General features: G+C 37.6%; 2 protein-coding genes across 2 annotated transcripts; both read right to left on the bottom strand.

Moving 5' to 3' along the window:
* Positions 1–6,902: 6,902 nt before the first annotated feature.
* LOC113332747 lies at positions 6,903–7,591 on the bottom strand. The gene is made up of 2 exons (XM_026579257.1): positions 7,509–7,591; positions 6,903–7,410 (listed from the first exon to the last, which is right to left on the bottom strand). The coding sequence occupies exons 1-2, from the start codon at positions 7,540–7,542 to the stop codon at positions 7,106–7,108; spliced, it is 339 nt and encodes a 112-aa protein (XP_026435042.1). The 5' UTR covers positions 7,543–7,591; the 3' UTR covers positions 6,903–7,105.
* A 7,445-nt stretch (positions 7,592–15,036) lies between these two features.
* LOC113332904 (uncharacterized mitochondrial protein AtMg00810-like) lies at positions 15,037–15,588 on the bottom strand. The gene is made up of 2 exons (XM_026579404.1): positions 15,276–15,588; positions 15,037–15,167 (listed from the first exon to the last, which is right to left on the bottom strand). The coding sequence occupies exons 1-2, from the start codon at positions 15,586–15,588 to the stop codon at positions 15,037–15,039; spliced, it is 444 nt and encodes a 147-aa protein (XP_026435189.1).
* Between the last annotated feature and the right edge of the window lie 9,759 nt (positions 15,589–25,347).

Here is a 25,347-nt window from a genome sequence, read left to right as displayed (position 1 = left end):
TTGTGTGTTTGGGTGCAGAAGCAGAAGTCTGCACTTAGAAGATGCAAACAACAACAACTACGAGGAGATGCCTGACTGAACATCAGGTACATTTTCTTTTACTTTGCTTCACCTTCCTTTACCTATTTCTGTTCCTCTTTATCCTGCAAAGCTAGAGAATAAGATTAGGGCTGCACAACGGGTAGGATGGGTAGGATATGGCTTATACCCGCCATCCTACCCGTTTACCAGCGGTTAAGAAAATCTTTACCCGCCACCCTACCCGGCAAATAATGGATAGGGTAGGATACGGTTAAAAAACTGGCGGGTAGGGTAGGGTTGGCGGGTAGGAGTAGGGTATGTGCACTTCTAGGTAGGGTGGGTAGGATATGGCCTATACCCGTCACCCTACCCGTTTACTGGCGGTTAAGAAAATCTTTACCCGCCACCCTACCCGCCAAATAATGGATAGGGTAGGATACGGTTAAAAAACTGGCGGGTAGGGTAGGGTTGGCGGGTAGGAGTAGGGTATGTGCACTTCTAGGTAGGGTGGTAGGATATGGCATATACCCGCCACCCTACCCGTTTACTGGCGGTTAAGAAAATCTTTACCCGCCACCCTACCCGCCAAATAGTAGATAGGATAGGATACGGTTAAAAAACTGGCGGGTAGGATAGGGTTGGCGGGTATGGGTAGGGTATGTGCACCCATAGATAAGATGCTTTTGTAAACAGTTAAGCACTGAAGCAGTCTTACTGAATCTTTAATTAGCATTTACCGAGAGGGAGTAGATCCCAATTATTTGATCGATGGGTCACTACACATTTATTCGTTTTCCAGGGATGAGTGATCTTTGCTTTCCAATGGCAATTCTTACCGAAATCAAGGTGATGCATTTTGGTGCTTTGAACGTTTAGTGCGCAGGGTGATATGGATCTCTGAACTGATGCTCATTTTGGTTCATATTGAATAAAAATGCGATAATTTGTGTTTAACATGATACGTAAGGATTTTGGTGTCACAACCTTGGAAAGCGAGAATTTTGATACACAAAAAATTCACATCAGACATACATGATGTATTGGTATGTCTGCGTACTACATTCATTGCTGTGTTTATGTCTGTTCCCGTTGCCCATTATATCTACCAAATCAGCTGGTATTATATTGTCACTTGATAAGAGTATTACCATGGATATGTCAGCAACTTATCTTCTGCCTACTCGTTTTTTATGTGCTTGAGTGTTGTGTTTTTTAGATACGGGTACATAACTCGCCCTGTATCCATAGCCTATACTCTTCCCTCTTATGTTCCTCAAATCTAGGTCGTGTGTTGTGGTTCATTCATGTATACCATCAGAGGATGTGGTATTAAGTTTTCTTTTATACTACATATAAGCTCTAGGGAGAGTGATTGCATGAATGGGTAATAATACTATTGTTTTTAAGAAGTGAACCCATTTGACCGGTAACACATTTGGCAGCCTGATACTCTGGCAGCATTAAATCGCCATTGGTTCAGAGTTGAAATTCTCCCTGCCATTTTTTTGCAGATGAGAGAAATTGCTTGCTTAAACTGATCCATTGAAACAATGGCTATGCCGTTCTAATTTTCTCACTAACACTCATTTTCTTGACTAATTACTATCCCGAATTTGCTAATGTTTCTGCTGTCGGTATGATGAATTCAAGGTGTACATCAGTGAACCATGGTGGTAAAGTTGAAAGATATGTTAAGAAGTGAGACTTTTAACTGACACCAGCTCAAGTTGGTGATCTATTAAGAATTGAAGTTTGCATATAGAAAGAGAAAGATATGTTCAGAAGATGGTTTTCTGAGATGTTGATTGAGATGGAATTGAGATTTTTGACTCGGACCAGCTCAAGTTGCAGGACAGGAGGAATCAAAGATTTGAATCATGATAACTTGTTTAGCAAATTCCTTAACATTAATATTTTCTTCGACGGAGGCCAGCTTCTGTTTAGTTTGTAGTCCTTAACATTCTATGCTTGTTCAAACACACAAGGAAAATAAAACAAGATCACAGTGTGAGGATTTTAGGTCCTTGATATAATCAAGACGGAGAGACTCAACAATGAAATTCCTTATTTCGCTGTAGTGTCTAAAATTGTCTCTCTTACTTTGTCTGTTCTTCATTTCCAAATATGTACTTTGTATTTTCTTATTATTCTTTTTTTTTCCCTGCAGGTGGTATCACTTGTGTTAGTTTTTAGTTGTCTTTTTCTTCTCTTCGGTCCCCCATCACGTGCGGTAATCTAGCAAGATATTTCATTGCAAGTTATAGAAAATATAAGGGAAATATATACCTGATCTCCGGAAAATATGGATTTTGGAAGCCATTAATTACAGTGGAGATTAAGAAAAACCCATAAAGTTTTTTGGTTGTGTGATGAGAGAATGGGGTTGTGATTTCTTATTTATAGAGACAGCACGAGATTTTTTGTTGAGTTATTATCACATTTGACTATTTGCAATTGTAATTTGATTTTTTTTTGTTTGAATAGAAGCGAGAGGTATACCAATTGAGTCTAATAACTTGCATTAAATGTACTAGTAAAAGTTAACCTGATAAAATTGGGGCCTATGCCACTTAATTGGGGCGTATAACTACATGATAAAATAGGGTTATTAAGTAATTATTCATAAAAACCCCTTATCCACTATTATGTTAATGCATGATTAGTGCTAATTCGAAAAATTAGTGTTAATTGGAAAAATTAAAAAGTGTTTAATCAAAACCTGTAAATTTTCTTTTTTTACTCGATCCAAAATCGAGTTATGTTAGTGCTATTGTAAACCGATTCTGGGTTGAGTTTTATGTTTGGGAAGATGTAAACCCAGAATCGGAGTTTGATCAATTACCACATAAACCGATCCAATAGTCGGGCTTCTGTAATGCACATGTAAACCGATTATCTCTTACTTTCACAAACAAAATATTCATTACATAGTTTTGGAAATTATCCCAGTACGTATATATATAGGACTCAGTATGGGAGTTCTAGAATTTGACACATCAAATGCTCGTCAATGAACCTCCGAGCACGTCGGTACAACGTCGTGTATTCTTTGTGGTGAATGAACTTTCTTTCCCCATTACGAATTCTCCATAGCCCGTTGAAACGTTCCAGCTGAAATTCAATGAATTCTTATATGTTAGTATGTGACTTTTGACATTAGTATAAAAACGATCGCATTACTCACTTTTTCCCTAAGAGGAGCTCGTGGATGATATTGGTACACCATATTTCTAACTATTACGTACTCTCGCATTGCCCCTTTAATGTATTGGAATCGAAATGCCAAGTCTCTCCATTTGCGGTTGTTGGGATTCGCGGTACGCCCGTAAAAGAACTCTTTAACTCTCTTCCAAAACATTGAATAGATTTCATTCGGACGTTCGCGGAACGTATTAGCAAAGGATTTAACGAGACACAAATCTTCAAACGGTTCCCATTCCATTTTCTAGGCTAAGTGTATGATATGGGAGTGGCTGAAAGAGGTTGTCCTTATATAGATAAGGACTCAGCGGCTATTTTTTTCAAATTCAAATCAAACAATTGGAATTTACAAAGGTACATATAAACCGATTATATCCTCGCAGAATCATAAAAATTGTGCCTCTCAACAATCGGGTTTTTAAAAAGGTAGATGTAAACCGATTGTATAAGTTACAAAAATTTTCTTCATGATAATCGGATTTTATAGAGGTACATGTACACCGATTCTAAAAGTTACAGAACTTTTCTTCATGACAATCGGATTTTATAGGTGTACATGTAAATCGATTCTAAAACTGAGCCTCTGGGTAAATTTCAGAATCGGTTTACATATGGTTACATGTAAACCGATTCTGAAACTGAAAATCTGGGAAATTTCAAAATCGGTTTACATATAGTCTAATGTAAACCGATTTTGACTGAATAAATGCAAGAATCCTATAATTTTTGAACATATTGTAGTTGCTTATTTTATAGAGACCAGATTAAGTCATTCATAAACTAGGAATATAACCAAACATAATTCGACAATAAGTTTGAGACGAGACATAAGTTTTGACTCCATAATTATCCATAGTTAAAGACATAAACATGAATGTAACCATTCATTCATCAACATCCCCACCAGCTCCACCGCGTCCTCGTTTAGGAGGTTGGGCACTGCTCGATGCACCTTCAGACATCCTTTTTGGGGGTGTTCTCTTCCTTTTTTTCTTTGGATTCTCCTCCTCCTCCAACAGCTCCCCAAATTTTGCACCAGCTTCGACATCTTCGAGACTGTTCAATTCATCAATTAGCTTTTCATTGGCCTTAACAGCTCCTAGGATGTAGAGGACATACGCATTGGCCGTGGCGACGATACGTTGCGGCGTCACTTCCTTGTTCTCAGCACGAAGCTTCTTTGTTACACTAAAGAGGTCCCTCAACTTCGAGAGATGGAATACCATCTGCTTTGATTTTCCTACTAGAATTTGTGACTTGGTCGTCGCCTCATCCCATTGGAACACTTCCTTGGTCCACGCGTAAATCTTTTCCCACTCAAGCTCTTGGGCGTACCCTTTGTGCTTCATGGCTTTACCTTCTATGCTTATCCCGGTAATCAACTTTGCATCATTTAGAGTTATCGTCATTTCGCCAAACGGAATATGCAAAGTATTTGTTTCCCCGTGATATCTCTCGGCAAAGGCGGAACAAAGAGGTTTATCGTAACCAAGGTCCAAATTCTCAACCGCAGCTATCAACCCCGTAGAATTGACTAGATCGATTACTTCGTGAACTTCTCCTTCAGTTGATCCCATTCCTACCAGTTCCCATTTCTTCATCATACTCCCTGACGTTCCTGGCTTCATAAGACGAACGACATCCTTGTGATCCTATAGAACAAAAAAACCCGATGGAAAACAATCAAAACAATACACGGATAATAATTTTTACGTCGCATAACATAAGGTTTAGGTACTTACTATGGTATGGCAAACGACAGCAGCCCAACTGTCTTTCTACCCCCATAACATCTGTCCTTTATCACCTGGTAACCCGTAAACGGGATCATTAGGTCCGCGAGGATACATCTTCATCTCGTCGGGTATGTGGTCTCCTTTCTCCTTCTTCTTCTTACCATCTTTCTTACCTTGTTCTTGAGCATTTCCTCCTTGGACTTGTTTTTGAGCGTCTCCTCCTTGGACTTCATTTTGCACTTGTTCTTGAACTTCTCATATCTCTTCATCAACTTGCTCCTCACTTTCTTCTTCAACACTTTCATCCTCACCTTCTTCTTCATCATTTTCTTCATCACCACCTTCCTTCGCACCTTCTTCTTCACCACCACCTTCCTCATCACTTTTTTCTTCAACACCTTTCTTTCCACGACTTTCTTCTTCTACATTCATCTCCTCCTCACCACCTCCTTCTTCAGTTGGTGTATCAGATTCACATTCTTCATGTATTTGTTTCTCCGGTTGAGGTGGTGGGTCATTAATGCTGATCCCTTTGGCTTTACTCGCCGGGGCCCTTCGGTGGGAAGCATTCAACTTTTGACCGCCTTGTCGATGAGGTCCTAAAGGCTTAGGAGTAGCATGGTCATGTTTCTTCTTATATTTCTTTTCGGCTTGATTTTTTTGCCTGTAGAATACGGATTTAAGCGACAAAAAACAATGGAATGGAATGTATTTTCAAAGTCAAGGTACATAATCGGTTTACTCGATATACATATAAAATCCGATTCCTAACATAATAAAATTCACAATCGGGTTTTGGTAAGTGCTAATGTAGACCGATTCCAAGAATCGGTTTAATCGATATACATGTAAACCTCGATTTTAAACTACAAAATTAACATCCAGGAATATTGGCTATGAAAATCGGGATACTTATACACTAACGTCCCCCGATTCTTATTCACATGCAGATTAAACGGGCTACAATTTTATGAACATACACCGTTTCCTACCAGAATCGGTTTACTTAGTGATTAACGTAATCCGATTATGTGAACACTGAAATTTTTTCATGTTACTAAATTCTAGTTTAGAGCTTGCATCTCTTGATAGCATGATGATACATATGCTTGTAGCTTTGGCATTGGCATTGAAGCGTTAACACAATCTTCTTGGTAGTCTTGGCCTTCTTGTGAAAGACGGGCTTTGTCTGTCCTCCGCATCCTGATTGTTTGCCGTCATAACGACGCTTTCCTTGTGCAGCAAGACTGTCCTTACCCTTCTTGTATAGGGTAACCTTGTGCAGGGTGTGCTTCCAGCATTCCTTGTTCTTGCAGTATGTGTTCTTTGTCTTGGGAACGTTCACCATGACTGCTAATAGACGACGAAACGAGAGAGCTCTTCAAAGGTTTCAGAAAGTGTTTAGCTAGGCAATTTAGAAGGCGATCCTGTTTTTGTCATTTGACAAGTTTATCTCAAGCCACTAATAAGAAATTCCCGGAATTATTAAAGGAAAGGCAAGGCAAGGCCTCAAGGGTTGGTTATATCCGGCGCCATGGCAAGAATAACACGAGGCATTGAGATTTGTTTCATAAAATGTAGTACTTTGTAACGAAATCTGACCCTTTCTCTATCTTCTAGTTAATCACAATACTTTCGAGTCCACGGTCCGTTTGTAGTTAAGTTGAGTCATTTTGCAGGCTAAATGAGTTCTTTTGGTGCCGTAAAGTTGAGGCTCTCAAAAAGGGTTAATTTTCCGAATGAATTGCCGAAATAAGGCCACAAAACTTCCCAATCTAGATTTTTGCTAATTTCTGCATTTTCATGGCCAACACCATTATATATAACCTTTAATCAAACGAAGGTGAAAAAAGGAAGAAATTTTTTTAGAAATGAACCGTACTAGTATAATCTATGAAACTCTTTTCAATACAGAAATGGAAGGAATACATCATTATATGCCGTTCTTTTTCATTATGCCCACTGATGATCAAAATACCACTCTCAAAATCAGTCTCAAAACTCCTAGAAACTAAAACCAGAAATCCTAGGAAAAAACTAAAAAAAAACTAGAAAGAAATTTTCATGTACAAACCAAGACAACCACACCTTCTCTATTACACTAGTACTAGTAATACTCAGCATGTACTCCTCCTTTATACTATATTTTAACTTTTGATTTTAGGAATGTAAACCGTATAATACCCTTCTGAAATCTCACCCTTAAGTTGCTTAGCATCAAGATAATCAGTATTCATTATGTAGCTGTACTCGACGTCATCCTTGTTTTCAGAATCGCCAATGGCCTGATTGTAGTATATTTTTCCTGAAATAGGATTACCCTTAAAAGCATCCCTGTAGAAAATCACCTCAATACCATCTTCATGTTCTAAAGCTATCCATTCAGATTCCATGTTCATCATTTTCTCAGATGGATTTATGTAATACTTCCCAAGGTTTCCAGCTTTCATGGCTGCAAAAGCAAACACATCACCGTACAAAATCCAAGTCAATAATAATAATCAGAAAAATATAAATGATAATACCAAAGTCTGGAATATATGGATGTACATGATTGCCTGAACATATGGATTTCGGAAGCCATTAGAGTGGACTAGTGGAGGAGGAAAACCCAGAAACCTTTTTGGTGTGTGTGTGAGTGTGGGGGTTTGAGAGGATGGGGCTGTGATATTTATAGAGGCAGCAGGATTAGTAATGATTACTGTTGGAAAACGATTAATAAAAAAAATATTTTTTTAAAGTTTTAATAAAAAATTAAATTTATTGTTTACTTTTGTGAATGACTTTTTAGTCCCACATTGTGGAGTTTCCAATTTTTAGTAGTTTTAAGAAACTATATAAACCTTTTAGTCCCACATCGGGGAGTTTTTCTTCTTAAGTTGTATTTGTCAATTATATAAACAAATTCACTACTTTTGTAAAATCTATGTGAAAGGGGTTGCTCTATATTTAGAGGGACCCCCAAGGGAAAAAAATATTCTATATTGTTTTCTCAAGCGTTCGAGATTTTCCTTTATGGTTTTTTCGGAGTTGCCAAGCTCAAGTTGAGCATCTACTACATATGCTAGTAGTAGGTTTATTATGGTGTTTTATCCTGCAGATATCCGTCCTGTGTGTAGTCGGGCGCTAATGTCTTAAGAGAAACGTGTTGAACACGTGACTCACTCTGTTTTTTTTTCCAAAGTTTTGCCTTGTTGCTGTTGCAGAGATATGGGGAGCTCATTCGTTTCATCAAATCGATCACTTCCATTATAAAGGAGCTAAGTATCAATAACTTTTGTTTATTTGATTTTTCCTTGTTTTTGATTATTGCACCCAACAATCTTAATACATTAATATTTGTAATAATCAAAAATGGTTGGTTGGTTTGTGAATCATGGATGTTAATTGTGGAGTGAAAAAAAAAACGAATATTTGGTCAGCTGTAGAGTTTCGAGTTTATCTCTTAACCTAGAAGGAATTTCGATGAACCCTTTCGACACAACGTAGTAGACATCCTGATAGTTACTCACGTAAAATTTCATAATTTTTGGAGTTGTAAAAGTATTTTTTTGATATTTTACAAAACTGAGAAACGTTCCTGAAAAATTCTGATGGGCAGAATTTTGTTGTTAACTAAAGTAGTTTTTATGGGGTAACCATGAGGTTTTTGATATGGTGGTTCAAACGAAGTTTATAAATCTAGATATTATCTTCAAAACTCATATTTTATCTGAACTAAGGTTTGTGAGATATGGTGTATTAGGTGATTGGGAAATTACCGTGTCCGTGGTCAGAGTATAAACGAAGTTTGTGACATGAAATTGAAAAGGAACATGGCTACCAGGCGCATGTGGATGAACACAAGTCTTCCAAAGCTGAAAAAGGCGAGAACATCAAACAAAACTCTAAGCATAGTCTTTATAATAAAGGTATGTTTCGTAAAACTGAATCCGGCATTACTTTAATTAAGGGTGATTGTTATGTTTGTAAAATTCCTGGCCATACGGCAGTAAAGTGTAGACAATATAAAATCTTAATTAGTAGAAAGTTAATGCTAATTTAGTTGAAACAATTTAGAACGAGTTCATTGACATGATGTCGGAAGTTATTTTAATAACCAATATGAGAGACTGGTGGGTGGACTCTGGAGCCATTAAGTATGTTTGTTAAAACAGAGACCTGTTCACCTCTTATCAGAGGATAAGGGATGTCGAGAAACTCTGTATGAGTAACTCATCTGCGACAGAGGTTGTACAAAAGGGAAAGGTCGAGCATAAGCTCATATCTGTAATATTCTCACACTGAATGAAGTTTTCATGTTCCGAGCATATGAATAAATCTTGTATCTTGTTCTCTTGAAGATGGTAAAAGATTGAAGATCTTAATTAAATGTGGAAAACTTGTTATAACTAAGGGTATTGATTTTTTAAGCAACAGTTATAGGACTTAGGGTCTATATAAGTTTAAAGGAAAATCTGATGAAGTGAACATAGTTGATTCTTGTGCTTTCTTTTGTGTGTCTTTGAATGTTTTGCATGGTAGACTTGGAACCGTGAAATTATAAGTCAATGCATAAACTGCCTAGCATAGACTTCGTACCCAAATTTAGTTTGGATCTTGAACACAAAAGTGAAATGAATTTGCAATAAAATCTTTTAGCACAAATGTTCACAGTAATTCTAATCCCTTGGAATTAATTCAGTTAGGCCTAGTTGACATGAGTTCAACCCAAAACCACTATGATAAAAGATGATTTATAACTTCCGTAGATGATTGTACGAGGTACTATCTTGTATACTTGCTTAGGGATAAGGAAGATGCCTTAGAAGCCTTAAGATGTATAAACTTGAAGTTGAAAACCAATTAGAATCCTTGAACATAATAATTGTATCCTTAAGGAGATATAATTTCCATGTTGATTAGTTCAGGATTATCTGCGGTCTTGTGGGAGGAGGCAGTCCTCTTAACTAGTATATCCTGAATCTAGTACCCTTAAGGATCAGATGAAACTCCATATGATTTATGGAAAGGTAGATGACCTTCTTATGAATATGTCAAAGTGTGGGGGTGTTTGACTAAGATTTTCATTCCTCTTCCTAAAAGAACTAGATAGAAACCAAAAATGTTGATTGTGTCTTCATATAAGGTATGCTGAGTATACTTCTACATATATATTTTTGGTTGTTTGTTCTGATTTTTCATACTTTGGTGTGATTTTTCCGACTTTGTTGTGAATACTATTACATAATCTAGGGATGCTGAGTTCTTTGAACATGTTTATTCTTAAACCTGTACCTCGTTAGAGATGTGTTGTTGATCCCCTAGATTTATTTTCAAATAGTCAGAACTTATCTTAAAGGAAGATAAAGTTAAGATTGAGCCTAAGAGAAGTAAAACAATTAGACTTGAGACTTCTTATGAAGCCGACTTCATAACATGCCTAGCTTAGTCTAAGCCCTGGACTTGTAAAGAAGCCTTGATATCTACTGAAACCCCATTCTGGTAAGAAGCTCCATTTAGTGAAATGGACTCAGTCCGTCGGAACCTGACTTTGTAGGTTTATAGTTTACCTCCAGAGAATAAGAACATGAGATGTAAATGAGTCTTTAAGAGGAAACATTATGTATATGGAACTGTAGAAAAATATTAGGCTAAGTTGGTAGCTAAAGGCTATAAACTAAAAGAAGGTGTATATTTCCTTGATTCTTATTCACATGTGACGAGATTTACTTCCGTTGAGTTGCTAATTGTTATTGTTGTCATAAACAAATTAGAGATACATCAGATGGATGTTAAGACAGCTTTTCTAAAATCGTGAATTAGATAAAGAAATTTACATAGACCAACCTGAGGACTTTGTAGTGAAAGGTTATGATGACAAAGTTTGTAAGTTGAACAAAATTTTGTATGGTTTATAAAATAAGCACGTAAACAGTGACATGGAAAATTTGATCATATGATAATGTGTAGTGGATTTAAGTTAATGAATCTGACAAGCATATTTACAAGTAACTTGTTAAGGATGCCTGTGCGATTGTATGCTTGTATGTTGATGATATGCTTATACTTGATACAAACATAGATGTGATTAATTCCACTAAAAACATGCGCTGAATGAGAACGTTGACTTGAAAGACTTAGGCCCTGTTGATGTAATCTTAGGGATGAGGATTAGAAAATAATCTAACATATGTAGTCTTTGTCATTCTCATATTTTGAATTTATGCTTAAGAGATACAATCAATGTGATTGTAAGCCTGCTTGTACTCCGTAGGATTATTCATGTAGACTCAAGAAAAAAGGGTAATGGAGTATCTTAACTTGAATGCTCAAGAGTTATAGGATGTCTGATGAATTTAATGAACTGTAAGAGTCCAGACATTGCCTATATTGTGAGTAAGTTAAGTAGATATAATTGTAGTCCAGAGCAATAGAATTCAGATGCACTGAGTAGAGTATTATGGTACCTAAAATACTCTATTACCTTTTATTTGATTTATCAAAGGTATCTTGTTGTCCTTGAGGGACTTTGTGACGTAAACTGGATAGTTGACTCAGAGGAGTCTAAGTCTACGAGTGGATATGTTTCACTCTAGCATCAGGGTTTATTTTTGGAAGATTTACAAACAAACATATATTGCTCAATTCATTATGGAATCTGAGAGTATTGAGTTAGATAAAGCACGAGAGGGGACCGAGTGCCTAAGATGCTTTTTAGAAGACATTCCTCTCTGGCATAGGCATGTGCCAGTTATATCTATACGTTGTGTTAGCCAAGATATAATAGCCAAAGCTGAAAATAACTAATCTCAATCGGTATTATTTCTATTGATTGGATAAAGTCCAAGGAGAATATCGCGCAAACTTTGACGAAAGGTTTATCCCAAGAGATAGTTATAAATGCATCGAGGGGGAAAGGGCTTAAGCTCATAAATTAAACTTCCATGAAGGATACTCAACCTTGCTGACTGGAGATCCCAAGATCAAGGTTTCGAATGAGACAACTAATTTGTGGTGGGTAAAGGTAAACACTATCGGAGAATTTTATTCTCTGTCCCTTCCCTATGGTGTAGACGTGATAGTGTGACTGCATGTGAAGGATGATTTTTAAGAAGCCTTAATGAGTTCTATAGTTTCAATTTAAGATTGAAGTGGGGTGTAGCAGTAACACTCTTTATGGAAACTCACCTATCTGAATGAGGAAGTGGGTCGCTTCCTATGAGAATATGAGCTTTGATTCTCCAGGGCTAAATTGGACAAAACGACACGAGCTTGACAGCAATTTTGGAGATATCAGCCGTGGTTATTATCGCGAATTACATCAAATGCTAGCAGTTCAAGACATAGTTCACTGTCTCTAGCAAGTAATTCCGGTAATATCTCACTAAGCAAAGGTTCAAGACCTCATGGACACCTTTGCCTAAAATGGTATTTCCTGCACTTTTTATGTAATTTTCGTTTTGATGGTTTTAGTATTAGTGGAACTTAGGACCTAAAGGTCACTAAGGGTTCACTAGTTCATGCTTTTTCACTTTGGTGAAATATACCTATAGTCTCACCATGTGAGAACTAAAGATGAAAGCTCTCAATACTATTATGATTTATGCAATCCATAGTATGACCCTAGGGTCAACACATTTTTGTGTGAGGGAGAGGACGTAGAAATGACTAGTATGATTTCAACACTTGCACGATCAGTCTGTTTGGATCGTGAAGTTGGGATGTTGATTTACCAAGATCTATCTGTGTTATCATGTTTTATTGAGTTTTCATTCATGTGGGGGATTGTTGGAAAACGATTAATAAAAAAAATAATTTTTTAAAGTTTTAATAAAAAATTATAATTTATTGTTTTCTTTTGTGAATGAAACTTTTTAGTCCCACATTGTGGAGTTTCCAATTTTTAGTAGTTTTAAGAAACTATATAAACCTTTTAGTCCCACATCGGGGAGTTTTTCTTCTTAAGTTGTATTTGTCAATTTTATAAACAAATTCACTACTTTTGTAAAATCTATGGGAAAGGGGTTGCTCTATATTTAGAGGGACCCCCAAGGGAAAAAAATATTTTATATTGTTTTCTCAAGCGTTCGAGATTTTCCTTTATGGTTTTTTCGGAGTTGCCAAGCTCAAGTTGAGCATCTACTACATATGCTAGTAGTAGGTGTATTAGGGTGTTTTATCCTGGAGATATCCGTCCTGTGAGGGCTATAGCATCACTCTTGAGTGTAGCCGGGCGCTAATGTCTTAAGGGCAACGTGTTGAACACGTGACTCACTCTGTTTTTTCCAAAATTTTACCTTGTTGCTGTTGCGGAGATATGGGGAGCTCATCCGTTTCATCAAATCGATCACTTCCATTATAAAGGAGCTAAGTATCAATAACTTTTGTTTATTTAATTTTTCCTTGTTTTTGATTATTGCACCCAACAATTACTACCGTCTAATTGTGTGTGTGGATCGATTAAATGCCCCAGCTTTTGTCGCTTGACAAGTTTAAATGGCCCGAACAGTTGATGATTATCTATGGCCGAATCCTGTCCCTCCGAGATAAGGCCAAAAAAAATAATATTGGATTTCAAAGGAGCGCCACATTGAAAGCCGGATTTAAGAGTGAGACAGTCAAACTATGTTGCTTTACTTGTAGTGTAGGGGCCAGAAAGCTGATTTTACACGAACAAAAACTGACAATGCGTTCCAGGACTGAGCAAACGTCGTCGAACCCGCCAAATTTATCCTGGCAATTAGTAGATTATGACGATCAGCTGGTGAGGCGGGTCGGAGGCATACTAAATTTCTTATTGGTTGAGTCTTAGAATCCACGTACTACAGAACCCATAAAGACTGCAACGTGTGTTTTTCACAAAACAAAGATAATAAGACAACCAATTGTCTGTGCCACCAACAGTGCTTGGCAACACCTTCAAAGAGCTAAGTTTTCTTTTCTTTTTTTTTTTTCCAATAAAGAGCAAAGTTAATAACCTTACAGAGAACCTGTGTAAAGAAAAAGAATAGAAAACTTCAACACGGAGAACATCAATGGATTCAGACTTGTATTTTTGATAAAGAACAAGTTTAAAATACGATTAAAAACCATATTTAAGGAGTTTTGGTAAAAATAGTATATTTATTAGGAAATAATATAGGAGAGTCTATATTTAGGAGATATGCACTTTAAGTTATTAGAGTTATATTAGGAATGGAATATCTTGAGAACCAAGTCTTGTGATTGTATAAATACCTTGAAGAATTAATGAGAAAGATACACCAAAATTATTACCAATGTAATCTTTTGTGCTTCCGCATTTATGCTCTCCTGTCTCTTGCTCGATCTTTAACAGTATTAAAAAATCCCTTGAATTGAGAGTTGATTTGCAGTCGTACATATACCCATTGGCCGTTAGTTCTTTACATTCAAAACGTAAGTAAAAAAAATCTCCCTGCGATATTCCTTAAATAAATTTGCGCAAATGTAGAAAATCTGATATCAAAGAGTTAATGAAAAGAACACAAGACTAAACTCAAACAAGCTTCACTTAATTCATATATTTCAACTGATGGCTTAACAACCTATTTATATGATTCACAAACTTGACTCTCAAGTAAAAAGACTTTCCTAATCAAAAACAAACTCCAACAAGAAACTTCTAGACAATTCTCACGCAAGCAAACTCTTAAAACAAGTAATACTTGTAACCCAAGTAAACTTATAAAAATTGTACCATGAATCAACAACACTTGTTTATCCATCCGCTTCATGTCAACTGTACCAGTTGATCACACCACATTGGATCAACTCTCATAGTTGATCCACACTACTTGGATCAACAACATTGTTGATCCCTTTTGTCTTCTTCATAGTATCTTGGTTTATTTCTCAACATCCTCCCTTAAACCAAGATACTCTTTACTAATCATTCCCAACTTTCCACGCAAGTAAATGAAAGTGTTAGACTTCAAAGACTTGGTGAAAATATCTGCTACTTGCTCTTCACTTTCAACAAACTCCAAAGCTATCTCCTTGTTACTGACAAGCTCTCTGATGTAATGATATTTAATATCAATATGCTTACTCCTTCCATGAAGCACATGATTGTTAGTTAATGAATTGTAGACTTATTATCACAAACTATTGTTGTTGGTGTCTTCTGTTCTTCAAACAATGACTTCAGCATCATTCTCAACCACACAGCTTGTGTAGCACAATTGCTAGCAGCTATATACTCAGCTTCTGTTTTAGATAATGCAACAACTTGTTTCTTCTTAGATGACCAAGAGAAAAAACCAGTTCCCAACTGAAATCCATAACCTGATGTGCTTCTTCTTCCTTCTGTATCACCAGCCCAATCACTATCAGTAAATCCAACTAGTTTTGGATCTTCTGAAACATTATAGAGAATTCTCATACTGATTGTACCTCTAACATATCTCAGAATACGTTTTGCAGCTTGTAAATATGATTGTATGGGTTCTTCCATAAATCTGCTAACCAATCTAACTGCATACATGATATCAAATCTTGTAGCAGTCAAATATATCAAACATCCAACAAGACCTTTAAAGTCTGTTGAATTCACAAGCTCTCCTGATCCTTCTCTTGTCAACTTCAGTCTCTCTTCTATTGGTGTTAAGATTGGATTACAATTATCCATCTTGAAACGCTTCAAAATTCCTTCAACATACCTTTGTTGGTTAATAGAAATTCCTTTTTCAGTTTGTTGAACTTCAATGCCAAGAAAATATGACATCAATCCAAGATCTGTCATCTCAAACTCCTTCACCATATCCTCCCTAAATTCCTTGATCATCTCAGAACTATTTCCAGTAAATATAAGATCATCCACATACAAACATTCTATAATATGATTGCCAAGATCATCAGCTTTCAAGTATAAAGTATGCTCATGTGGACATCTTTTAAATCCTTTCTTAATGAAATAAGAATCTATTCTTGTGTACCAAGCTCTTGGTGCTTGTTTCAAACCATACAAAGCTTTGTTTAGCTTGTATACTTCATTCTCCTTCCCCTCCATAATGTAGCCAGCTGGTTGCTCTACATAAACTTCTTCTTCCAACACTCCATTCAAGAATGATGACTTTACATCCATCTAAAATATCTTCCAATTCTTTTGTGCTACTAAAGCAATGATCATCCTTACTGTATCAAGTCTTGCAACTGGTGCAAATACTTCTGAATAATCAACTCCTTGTCTTTGCCTATAACCTTTAGCTACTAACCTTGCTTTCTTTCTCTCCACTTCACCATTTTACTTGTATTTAGTTTTATAAACCCACTTAACACCTATGGGTTTCTTCCCTGGTGGAAGTTCTGTTAGTTCCCATGTATCATTCTTCTCAATTGACTTCAGTTCTTCATTCATAGCTTGAATCCAACCTTGTTCTTTTGATGCTTCTTCATAAGTTACAGGATCACAATCTTCAAATAGTGCAAAATTCACTACTTCATCATCATCAATATTTTCATCATCTCTTGATACAATATAATCATTCAACCTAGCAGGTATGATATATTTTCTTCTTGGTCTTTTAGTTTTTTGTTGTTGTACTGTTTCTATTCTTGCTTCTTCATGTTGCTCTTCAACATTATCTTAAATCTGCACTTCTTCTTCAACTTCAACTGGAACTGTTCTGACAGCAGCAGGTGGATCAACATTCCTTGTTGATCCAATATTATTTGGATCAACAAAGGTTGTTGATCCATTTTTATATGGATCAACATTAGTTGTTGATCTATTATTCCAGTTCCATTTTGAATCTTCATCAAAGATCACATCTCTACTTGTAAACACTTTTCCTGCTTCTGGGTTGTATAATTTATATCATTTGGTTACTGAACTATAACCAACAAGGATACACTTCTCACTCTTGTCATCCAATTTCTTTCTTAGTTCTTTGGGTACATGTGCATATGCAATACACCCAAAAATTTTCAGATGTCTTACACTTGGTCTTACACCTCTCCAAGCTTCTTCTGATGTTATGTTGTTCAAACTATTTGTAGGACATCTGTTGAGTAAATACACAGCTGTCTCAACTGCATAACCCCAAAAAAATTTTGGTAAATCTTTTGTTCTTCTTATAGTTCTTGCCATCTCCATTATGGTTCTGTTCTTCCTCTCTGCAACTCCATTTTGTTGTGGTGTATATCTTGCAGTTAGTTGATGTTGAATGCCATGCTCTTCCATAAACTTGTCAACAATAGCATATTATTTACCTCTATCAGTTCTCAAGATCATGATACTCTTACCAATTTGTTTCTCAGCATAAGCTTTGAAACTTCTAAAAGCTTGAAATGCATCACTCTTTTGTTTAAGCAAATAAACCCATTCTTTTCTACTAAAATCATCAATGAAAGTTATAAAATAATTATTACCTCCATGTGAAGTTACTTCAATAGGACCACATAGATCACTATGAACAATCTCCAAATGTTGATCAGCTCTTCTAGCTTTGTTGACTGGGAATGGATCTCTGTGCAGCTTGCCAAAGATACAATTTTCACATCTTGATTATGGTACCTCTATGAAAGGTAAACCTGAAACCATCTCCTTCTTTGCTAAGTTTTGTAAACTGTTAAAGTTCACATGTCCCATCCTTTTATGCTATAACCAAGAGTCATCGTGCACACTGCTACTGTAACAACTTTCCTTTTGATACTGAATGTTCAAAGGAAATAGTCTATTTTTAGTCATCTCCACTCTTGCTATCAATCTTTTTCTTCTATCTCTGATGAAACATAAACCGTTGTAAATATTCATAGAATATCCTCTTTCAGACAATTGTCCCATACTTAGCAAGTTTTGATGTAAACCTGGAACATAATATACATCCATGATGTATTCTTTAGAACCATTCTTAAGAATAATCCTTATTCTTCCTTTTCCCATAACTGGAATTGTTAAGCTGTTTCTAAACTTTACTGTAGATCTTACAGACTCATCCAAGCTTTCAAACAAATCTTTTCTTCCACACATATGATTGCTGCAACCTGTATCCAAATACCACTTAAGTTGAGGTTGTTCTTCTGCTGTATGACCTGCAAGTAGCATGTTTTCATCCTTCTTTTCTTCTTCTTTTTTTCTTGGCTTTTTGCAATGTTAGCTTTAAAATTTGCTTTGTAATTGTTAGCAACTGTCTTTCTTGGTTTTGGACACTCAGTAGCCATATGTCCAAAATTCCCACAATTATAATAATGCATTCCTAATCTATCAAATGGCTTCCTATAACTTCCATTATTTGATCTCCCTCCATTGTTATATCTTCCTTGGAAATCTCCAATATTAGATTTTCCTTGATTGTTTCTCCAGCTAACTTGGCTTTGAAGTGCCTCTTCAACTTGTTTTGCAGCAGTTGTATTCTCTAGTAATCTTTGTTCATATGCTTGTAATGAACCCAATAACTCATTAAGAGTCATAGTTGCAGCAGTGTTACACTCTTCTATAGCAGTTACTTTTGCTTCAAACTTCTCAGGTAAGATTCTTAAAATCTTTTCAACAACTATTGAATCTTCTACAGTATCACCATTAGCTTTCATCTCATTGACAAGATATAATGTCTTTGAGAAAAAATCTGATATTGTTTCAGTAGTTTCCATCTGCAGTAATTCATACTTTCTCTTCAAAGTTTGTAATCTAACCTTCTTGACTTTGTCAGATCCTGTATAGTAGCTTACCAAACCATCCCAAGCTGCTTTAGCTTGCTTAATATAAATAACTCTATCCATGAGAGATTCATGAATACCTTGATGAAGAATATATGTAGCTTTAGAATTCTTCTTTCTGTTTTCAGTTAAAACAGTTTGCGCAGCTCCTTCAACTACAGCTCCTTCTGCTGGTTCTACATAACCATCTTTCACAATATCCCATACCTCTTGGTATGTGAAAATATTCTCCATCTTCAACCTCCAGTGTTCAAAGTTTTTACCTTCAAACACAGGTACCTTAATTGAACTTAAAATCGTCATCTTCTCTAACTCAAACTCTTACCCACAGCCCTAGAATCTGATACCAGTGCTCTGATACCAAATGTAGAAAATCTGATATCAAAGACTTAATGAAAAGAACACAAGACTAAACTCAAACAAGCTTCAACAAGCTTCACTTAATTCATATATTTCAACTGATGGCTTAACAACCTATTTATATGATTCACAAACTTGACTCTCAAGTAAAAAGACTTTCCTAATCAAAAACAAACTCTAACAAGAAACTTCTAGACAATTCTCATGCAAGAAAACTCTTAAAACAAGTAATACTTGTAACCCAAGTAAACTTCTAAAAACTGTACCATGGATCAACAACACTTGTTTATCCATCCACTTCATGTCAACTGTACGAGTTGATCACACCACATTGGATCAACTCTTATAGTTGATCTACACTACTTGGATCAACAACATTGTTGATCCATTTTGTCTTCTTCATAGTATCTTGGTTTATTTCTCAACAGCAAATATAACTAAAACTTCAAAAGTGTAAGAAATTAACCATTCGCGATGCTTTTGACCCTCAGTAAATTAGAATGTATACGTGGTGGAATTGCAACTTCATTTTGGACTTGGGTTGGAAAAGAACGAGTCCGAACCTGGGTGTTTTCTTGGTGTCAATAATTTTAAGCATGGTTCGAACTATTTTTAGGCGAAAAACAAACATAAACCGAAGCTAGCTAGGACTTTTTGATACCCACAACAAGTTCAGGTTTACCCAAAACGAATGTATTCCGAACCTCTTTCTATTTTTGAATTTGCTCGATTGTTGGCGATAAGCGACCTTACTTTGCAAACTATTTGAATGTATAAACCGGATAGTTCGTGGTGCAATGCTCATACACCAATTAGTCCGCAATACAATTTGTATGTTCGAACATTATATTAAACCAATTACCATATGATTTTAAGCATTGACCGATTGTAGTTCGAATTGATAAATATTGTATCTGTCTTTCTACATTCTTCTTTAAATTTCTTACTTAATCAATTTATAATATGGCATTTGCTGTAGGAAATGGATCACCAGGGAAGAACCTCATGCTCAAACTCCGCTTCTCGGAAGAAGCTATTATGTAATTAATAAAACGTGAATTAGAAATGTAAGATGAATATTCGCTGACTCGCAAGTCGCAAGAGTGACTGTAAGTTGGCCCAGTCAACTGAGTCAAGTAATACTAGCTTGTTATCACATCATTTTTGTGCTAGTTATTTTCTTACTGTGACCTTTATCTAATGAGACTTGCCATTTTAAGATTGAGGACGGATCTAGTAACACGTCTAATATGATGTTATCTGACTCGGGATTCTCGTCCCTTGGATGTAGAAATCTAAACGGTCTTGATATCTTCGATTTACACATTTGGTTCCGGGTTTTTGATGGGTCGCCCGTGATTTTTGCTTTTTAATTCGTTTTATTCTCTCTTCCAGAAATCCTAATCATCTTCCTCTCTGTCTTCTCATTCACAGACATAAAATTTTCACTTTCTTAAAAATCATATAATCTTCAGAGGTAAAAAAAAAAAGCAAAATCAATCACCAATAGTTTGATATCCATCCAGAAAATTATCGCAAGAAAAAGCAATTTTTTTTAATCAGCAAAAAGCAAATTGGATAAAAGATTATGATTATTTGGAGATGATAGTAGTCTGTTATTTGGTTGAGGAGGATTAGGTGTTTTTTTTATTAAGAATCTTGGGCATAAGTGGTAGCGTTTTTGGACGAGATGTAGGGAAGAAGAAGTGAATAATTGCCCAGAAATCAGTATAAATGGACGAGATAATGATTTTAAGAGGGGGCTTTTTCTAATATACACCCATTTGATAATATGTTTACAAAAATACACCTGTTTTTTACAAAATTTCTAAAATACACCCGATTTGACAATTCCGTCCGTTTGATAAAACATCTAACGGCCGTTATTTCATAAAATCAGGTGAGTTAACTGAGTCGACTAGGATGTGTAACAGTGAGAATGAATCATGATTGATTGTGCGACCTGTGAATAATTGAATGTTTCGCATCAACTAGATATTGGAGATTTTGTATTTAAATTCATACAATTAATCCAAAACCCATTGCTCGTTCAAGAGTTCGATTTTCATTTGTCATCGATTAGCAATCGGAGTTCAGGAATTTGGATTGAAATTTGTGTATACATATATCTCACCATCAGACACGTGCATATAGAAAAATACGTGGAAAGCATGCAGGCCAGGACATCAAAATACGATGCACTACGGAACACCAAATAAACCCCAAGGAGTTACTTTATCTCATCCCAAAAGAAGCTAAGATCAACGGTGGAGAGAAAGTTAGCTGACACGAACGTGATAGGGGCAGAAGACACTTGTCTGACACGAGCAGGCATCTCAACCACCTTCATTAAACACTCTGAGCAGTATACGTGTCGATCAACCCGTGGAACGAGCGAGGATGTCTCTGCGTGATCAAGTGGCAAACGCAGACCTCTGCGTGATGGACACAAGACACTAGAAGATAAGGTTCCAACGGCCTTCAGAGATGGGTCCCACACTCTAACCCTATAAATACCCCCTCTCCACCAAGAGGAAAGGGGATCGGAAAAATCAGGAAGGGAAGGAGAGAGAGATTGCAAGTGTAAGTTAATCCTTTAGAAGAGAAAAAACATGTAAACCCAAAAGTCATTCGACTACTCTTGTAACCGTGAAGAATATAGTGAAACAACAAACCCCGTGGACGTAGGCCTTAGTGCTGAACCACGTAAACCTCAGTCTTGTTTACATTTCAGCACTTTATATTTGTCTAACCCCATGGATCTTTACTTATACGTTTTGCTTTCTTTGTTTTTACCTATATCCCGTGCGCAAACGCCTCGCATGGAGTTGTTACATGAGGCTATGATAAACCCGAAGGTTTTGAGCCAAGGAATCAACACTAGGATATCATCATCAAAAATATCTCTAGATTACGATGATTGGTTGTGAGCATTCGGATGCCTTCGTGATTTGTGTGTTTACAATTTGGCGCTAGAAACAGGGACTTCGTCCCGGTAAAAGATTTATCTTGTCCTGTGATTTCATTTTAAATTGGCATATGATTGCTCTGATTTATCAGCTCGGACCGTATAGATCATTTGTTAACTTTATTATATTCAAAAACCCACCTATTATCTTCGATAAGATTTATTGTTTTGATCCGTGGATTTACGTTTTTCTTTAGATCTCGTGCGAACCCGTCTCTCAGGGGGGTTTTCGTAAAAAAAAGATCTACTTGCATTTTTAAAAGGATCTCTTTTAATAAAACTTTAACCCGTGTATTGTAACTCGTATGTATTAATCCTCTCCTGGAAGAAGATATTTCGCCAACTAACCCGATTCACGCGGATATTCCCGTTTTTCGTTGTTTGAAATTCCTTGTGCATAAAGAACGTATTGTGAGGAAAAAAGGCGAGTTTCTGCGAGATTTCATTGTCGAAAAAAGGACCCGTGATGGAAAAGACGCAGGAAGCAGGGAAAGCCAAAGCTTCGTCAAAGGAAACACCCAGGACAACCCCGGTCATCACCCGAAGCAAGCAGAAAGGAGACAAAGCTAAAATGACTAGTCAAAGGCAAGATACTGCGGAAATCACTTCACCTATGAACGCTAATTCAGTTGCAGCAGCGGCTCTCAGAGCAGCGGCGACAAAGTACGGTGCGGCTGCGGTAGTCCCGAAGGCTGCAGAGGCTAGCAAAACTTGCGCTATGAATCAACTTCATCAACCAAGAGAAAGGGTGGATGAATCCAGAACATTCCAACCCGTGCACCTTCCAACTTTTGGAATGCCACCAACAAATGATCAAAATCAAACCATATCGGCGGCTCTAGCACCGCAGAGGGGCACTCACCCCTATTTGGAAATGCCAGTAACCGAAGCTGAACCTCTGCCACCTTTAGTGCAGACCGTAGAGGAAGGCGGCACCATGGCCGTAGTGGCACGCGCTGGGACTCCCAATCAGGGGTCCAACCAATCACATCGACTGATGGCCGAGCTTGAGGAACTGAAGAAGAGCCAGCAGGTTTACGCAGATGTTGTAGCCCTGTTGGCCAGAGAAAATCAAGATTTAAAGGAGCGGATTGCTCTAAGCACGAAGACCAGCCAACAACTTGATGAAGCAAATTCCAAAGCACTAGAGCCAAACCGAGACTGTAGAGTCGTCATAGAGGCTAATGGAGACGCGACTAGGGAAAGTAGCGTATCCGACCCGGATTATGACGACGGAGAGTCAGACGGTAACGAGCAGAAGAACTTAGGGCACCACCGCGCGATGAAAGAGCTACGAGATGAGATGATGGCCGAGATCAGGCAATTAAAAAATAGACAAGGCGGGGGGAGGTTAGAAGAGGTCATGAGAGAAGCTAACTCTACGCCCTTAACGCATCCCTTGGCCAACACCCCTATTCCACTGAAATGCCCTGTCCCAACGTTCGAATGCTATGATGGATCCAGTGACCCTGCTGCACATATTCGGTACTACAACCGTGTCTTAGCTAGATGGGGTCAGAACGACGCCGTACTCTGCAGATACTTCCCGTCAAGCCTGAAGGGATCGGCATTATCATGGTTTGATAATCTGCCACCAAACTCCATCCACTCATACGACCAACTCGCAGAGAAATTCTTAAGAACATACATGTACAACAAGACTGTAAACACCGGAATGGATAAGCTCTTTTCACTAGCGATTGGCTACAAGGAAACCACGAGGGAGTACACTAACAGATGGAACAAAATCTGCCAAGCCATAGGGAGCGTGGACCCAGTGGTAAGCATCAATTGCTACAAATGGGGATTAGACCGGATGAGTCCCCTATTTGTTGAAATTCATGGAAGCGTGCCTAAGACAGAGGGAGATCTTCGAATAATTATCGAAAAGCACGCTCGACTTGAAGAAATTCAACGGGAAAACCCGAGGGCATATCCGCAGAGATCTCACCGCACCAATTCAGCGGAACAAACCAATGGGGCCAAAAGGAGTTGCTCAGTGGAGAGACCTCACGAAGATAGGAAGGAACGAAGGGATGAACGAAGAACAGGTGACCGAAAATTCGAAGATCAAGTTTACACGAAACTCAACGCTAGCTATGCTCGTATCCTACGAGAGATCAAAGGGAGGGAAAACCTGGAGTGGCCATGGTCTAAGGGAAAGCATCCCCCGAGATCCGAGAAGTCTAAAGATTACTGTGAATATCATTGTTTCAACGGACACTAAACCTAAAAGTACAAGAACCTTAAAATAATGATCCAAAAATTAATTGATGCGGGAGAGCTCAAACATTACGTACGAAAGGATGTTACCGAGGATAGATCCAAGCGAACCAAACCAGTCCAACTTTCGGAAGGAAACCGAACAGTCAACACCATCTCGTGTTCCGAAGCCACAGGGCCCTCACTTACAACGCAGATAGGAAAGAGGTTACGGAAGCAATTCGAAGACCGCTGCGAATTGTATAAGGTCGATGGGATAGTGGTGGAAGAGCACGAAGAATGGATGGAATCTCCTATCATCTTCGATGCCGAGGATATAGAAGAAGATATGGAAGACCATAACGATCCCTTGGTCCTAACGCTACCAGTAGCTGGATGTAACCTCAAAAAGATCCTCATAGACGGGGGAAGCTCCGTAAACGTCCTATTTTACGATGCATTCAAACGGATGAATCTCCATGATGAACAATTAATGACCTCTTATTACACCATCTACGGATTCAATGGAGCAGCCACGAAGCCCTTGAGAGACATCGTGTTGCAGGTTAACGCAAGGCCCATGAAACTAGAAACCCGATTCAGTGTGGTGGACACCCCTTCCCCCTACAACGCTATTATTGGACGAAAATGGATACATAAACTCAAAGGAGTTGCGGCAACGTACCACCAATATCTCAGATTTCCAACACCTGAGGGAGTAATGGAAATCAAGGGAGATCGGGTCACTACGAGAGAGTGCCAGGCCACCCAGGATCATATCAACAACGAGCAAGAAGAGCAGCGAAAAATCCGAAGAGTAAAAAATAAAGAAACCGCGAAAGAGAAGGCCATAGACCTGTTCCTCAGGGAAACTACAGGGAAGGGCTTGACGAAAGATGATAATGTCCTAAGCACAGAGACAAGTACTTCAACAACCAACGAAGAACAGAAACACGCTAAATAGCAATTAAAGAACGTCCCAGTCCTCGGAAATCCGAAGCCTGTGTTCACACCAGTGGAGCCCGTAAAAGAAATCAACATAGGAACGGAAGAAAACCCGAAGATGATCAAAATAGGGACCATAATGGACAAAGGAAGGGAAGATTCTTTAACCAAATTACTTAAGGAATACGCGTATGTGTTCGCCTGGAAGCTAGGAGATATGCCGGGGATTGACCCAAAAGTAATCCAACACGAGCT

Source organism: Papaver somniferum, unplaced genomic scaffold, assembly GCF_003573695.1.
Source record: "Papaver somniferum cultivar HN1 unplaced genomic scaffold, ASM357369v1 unplaced-scaffold_132, whole genome shotgun sequence".
Lineage (NCBI taxonomy): Eukaryota > Viridiplantae > Streptophyta > Magnoliopsida > Ranunculales > Papaveraceae > Papaver > Papaver somniferum.
The sequence above is the reverse complement of the archived record's forward strand: the minus strand, read 5'-3'. Positions and strand labels throughout refer to the sequence as shown.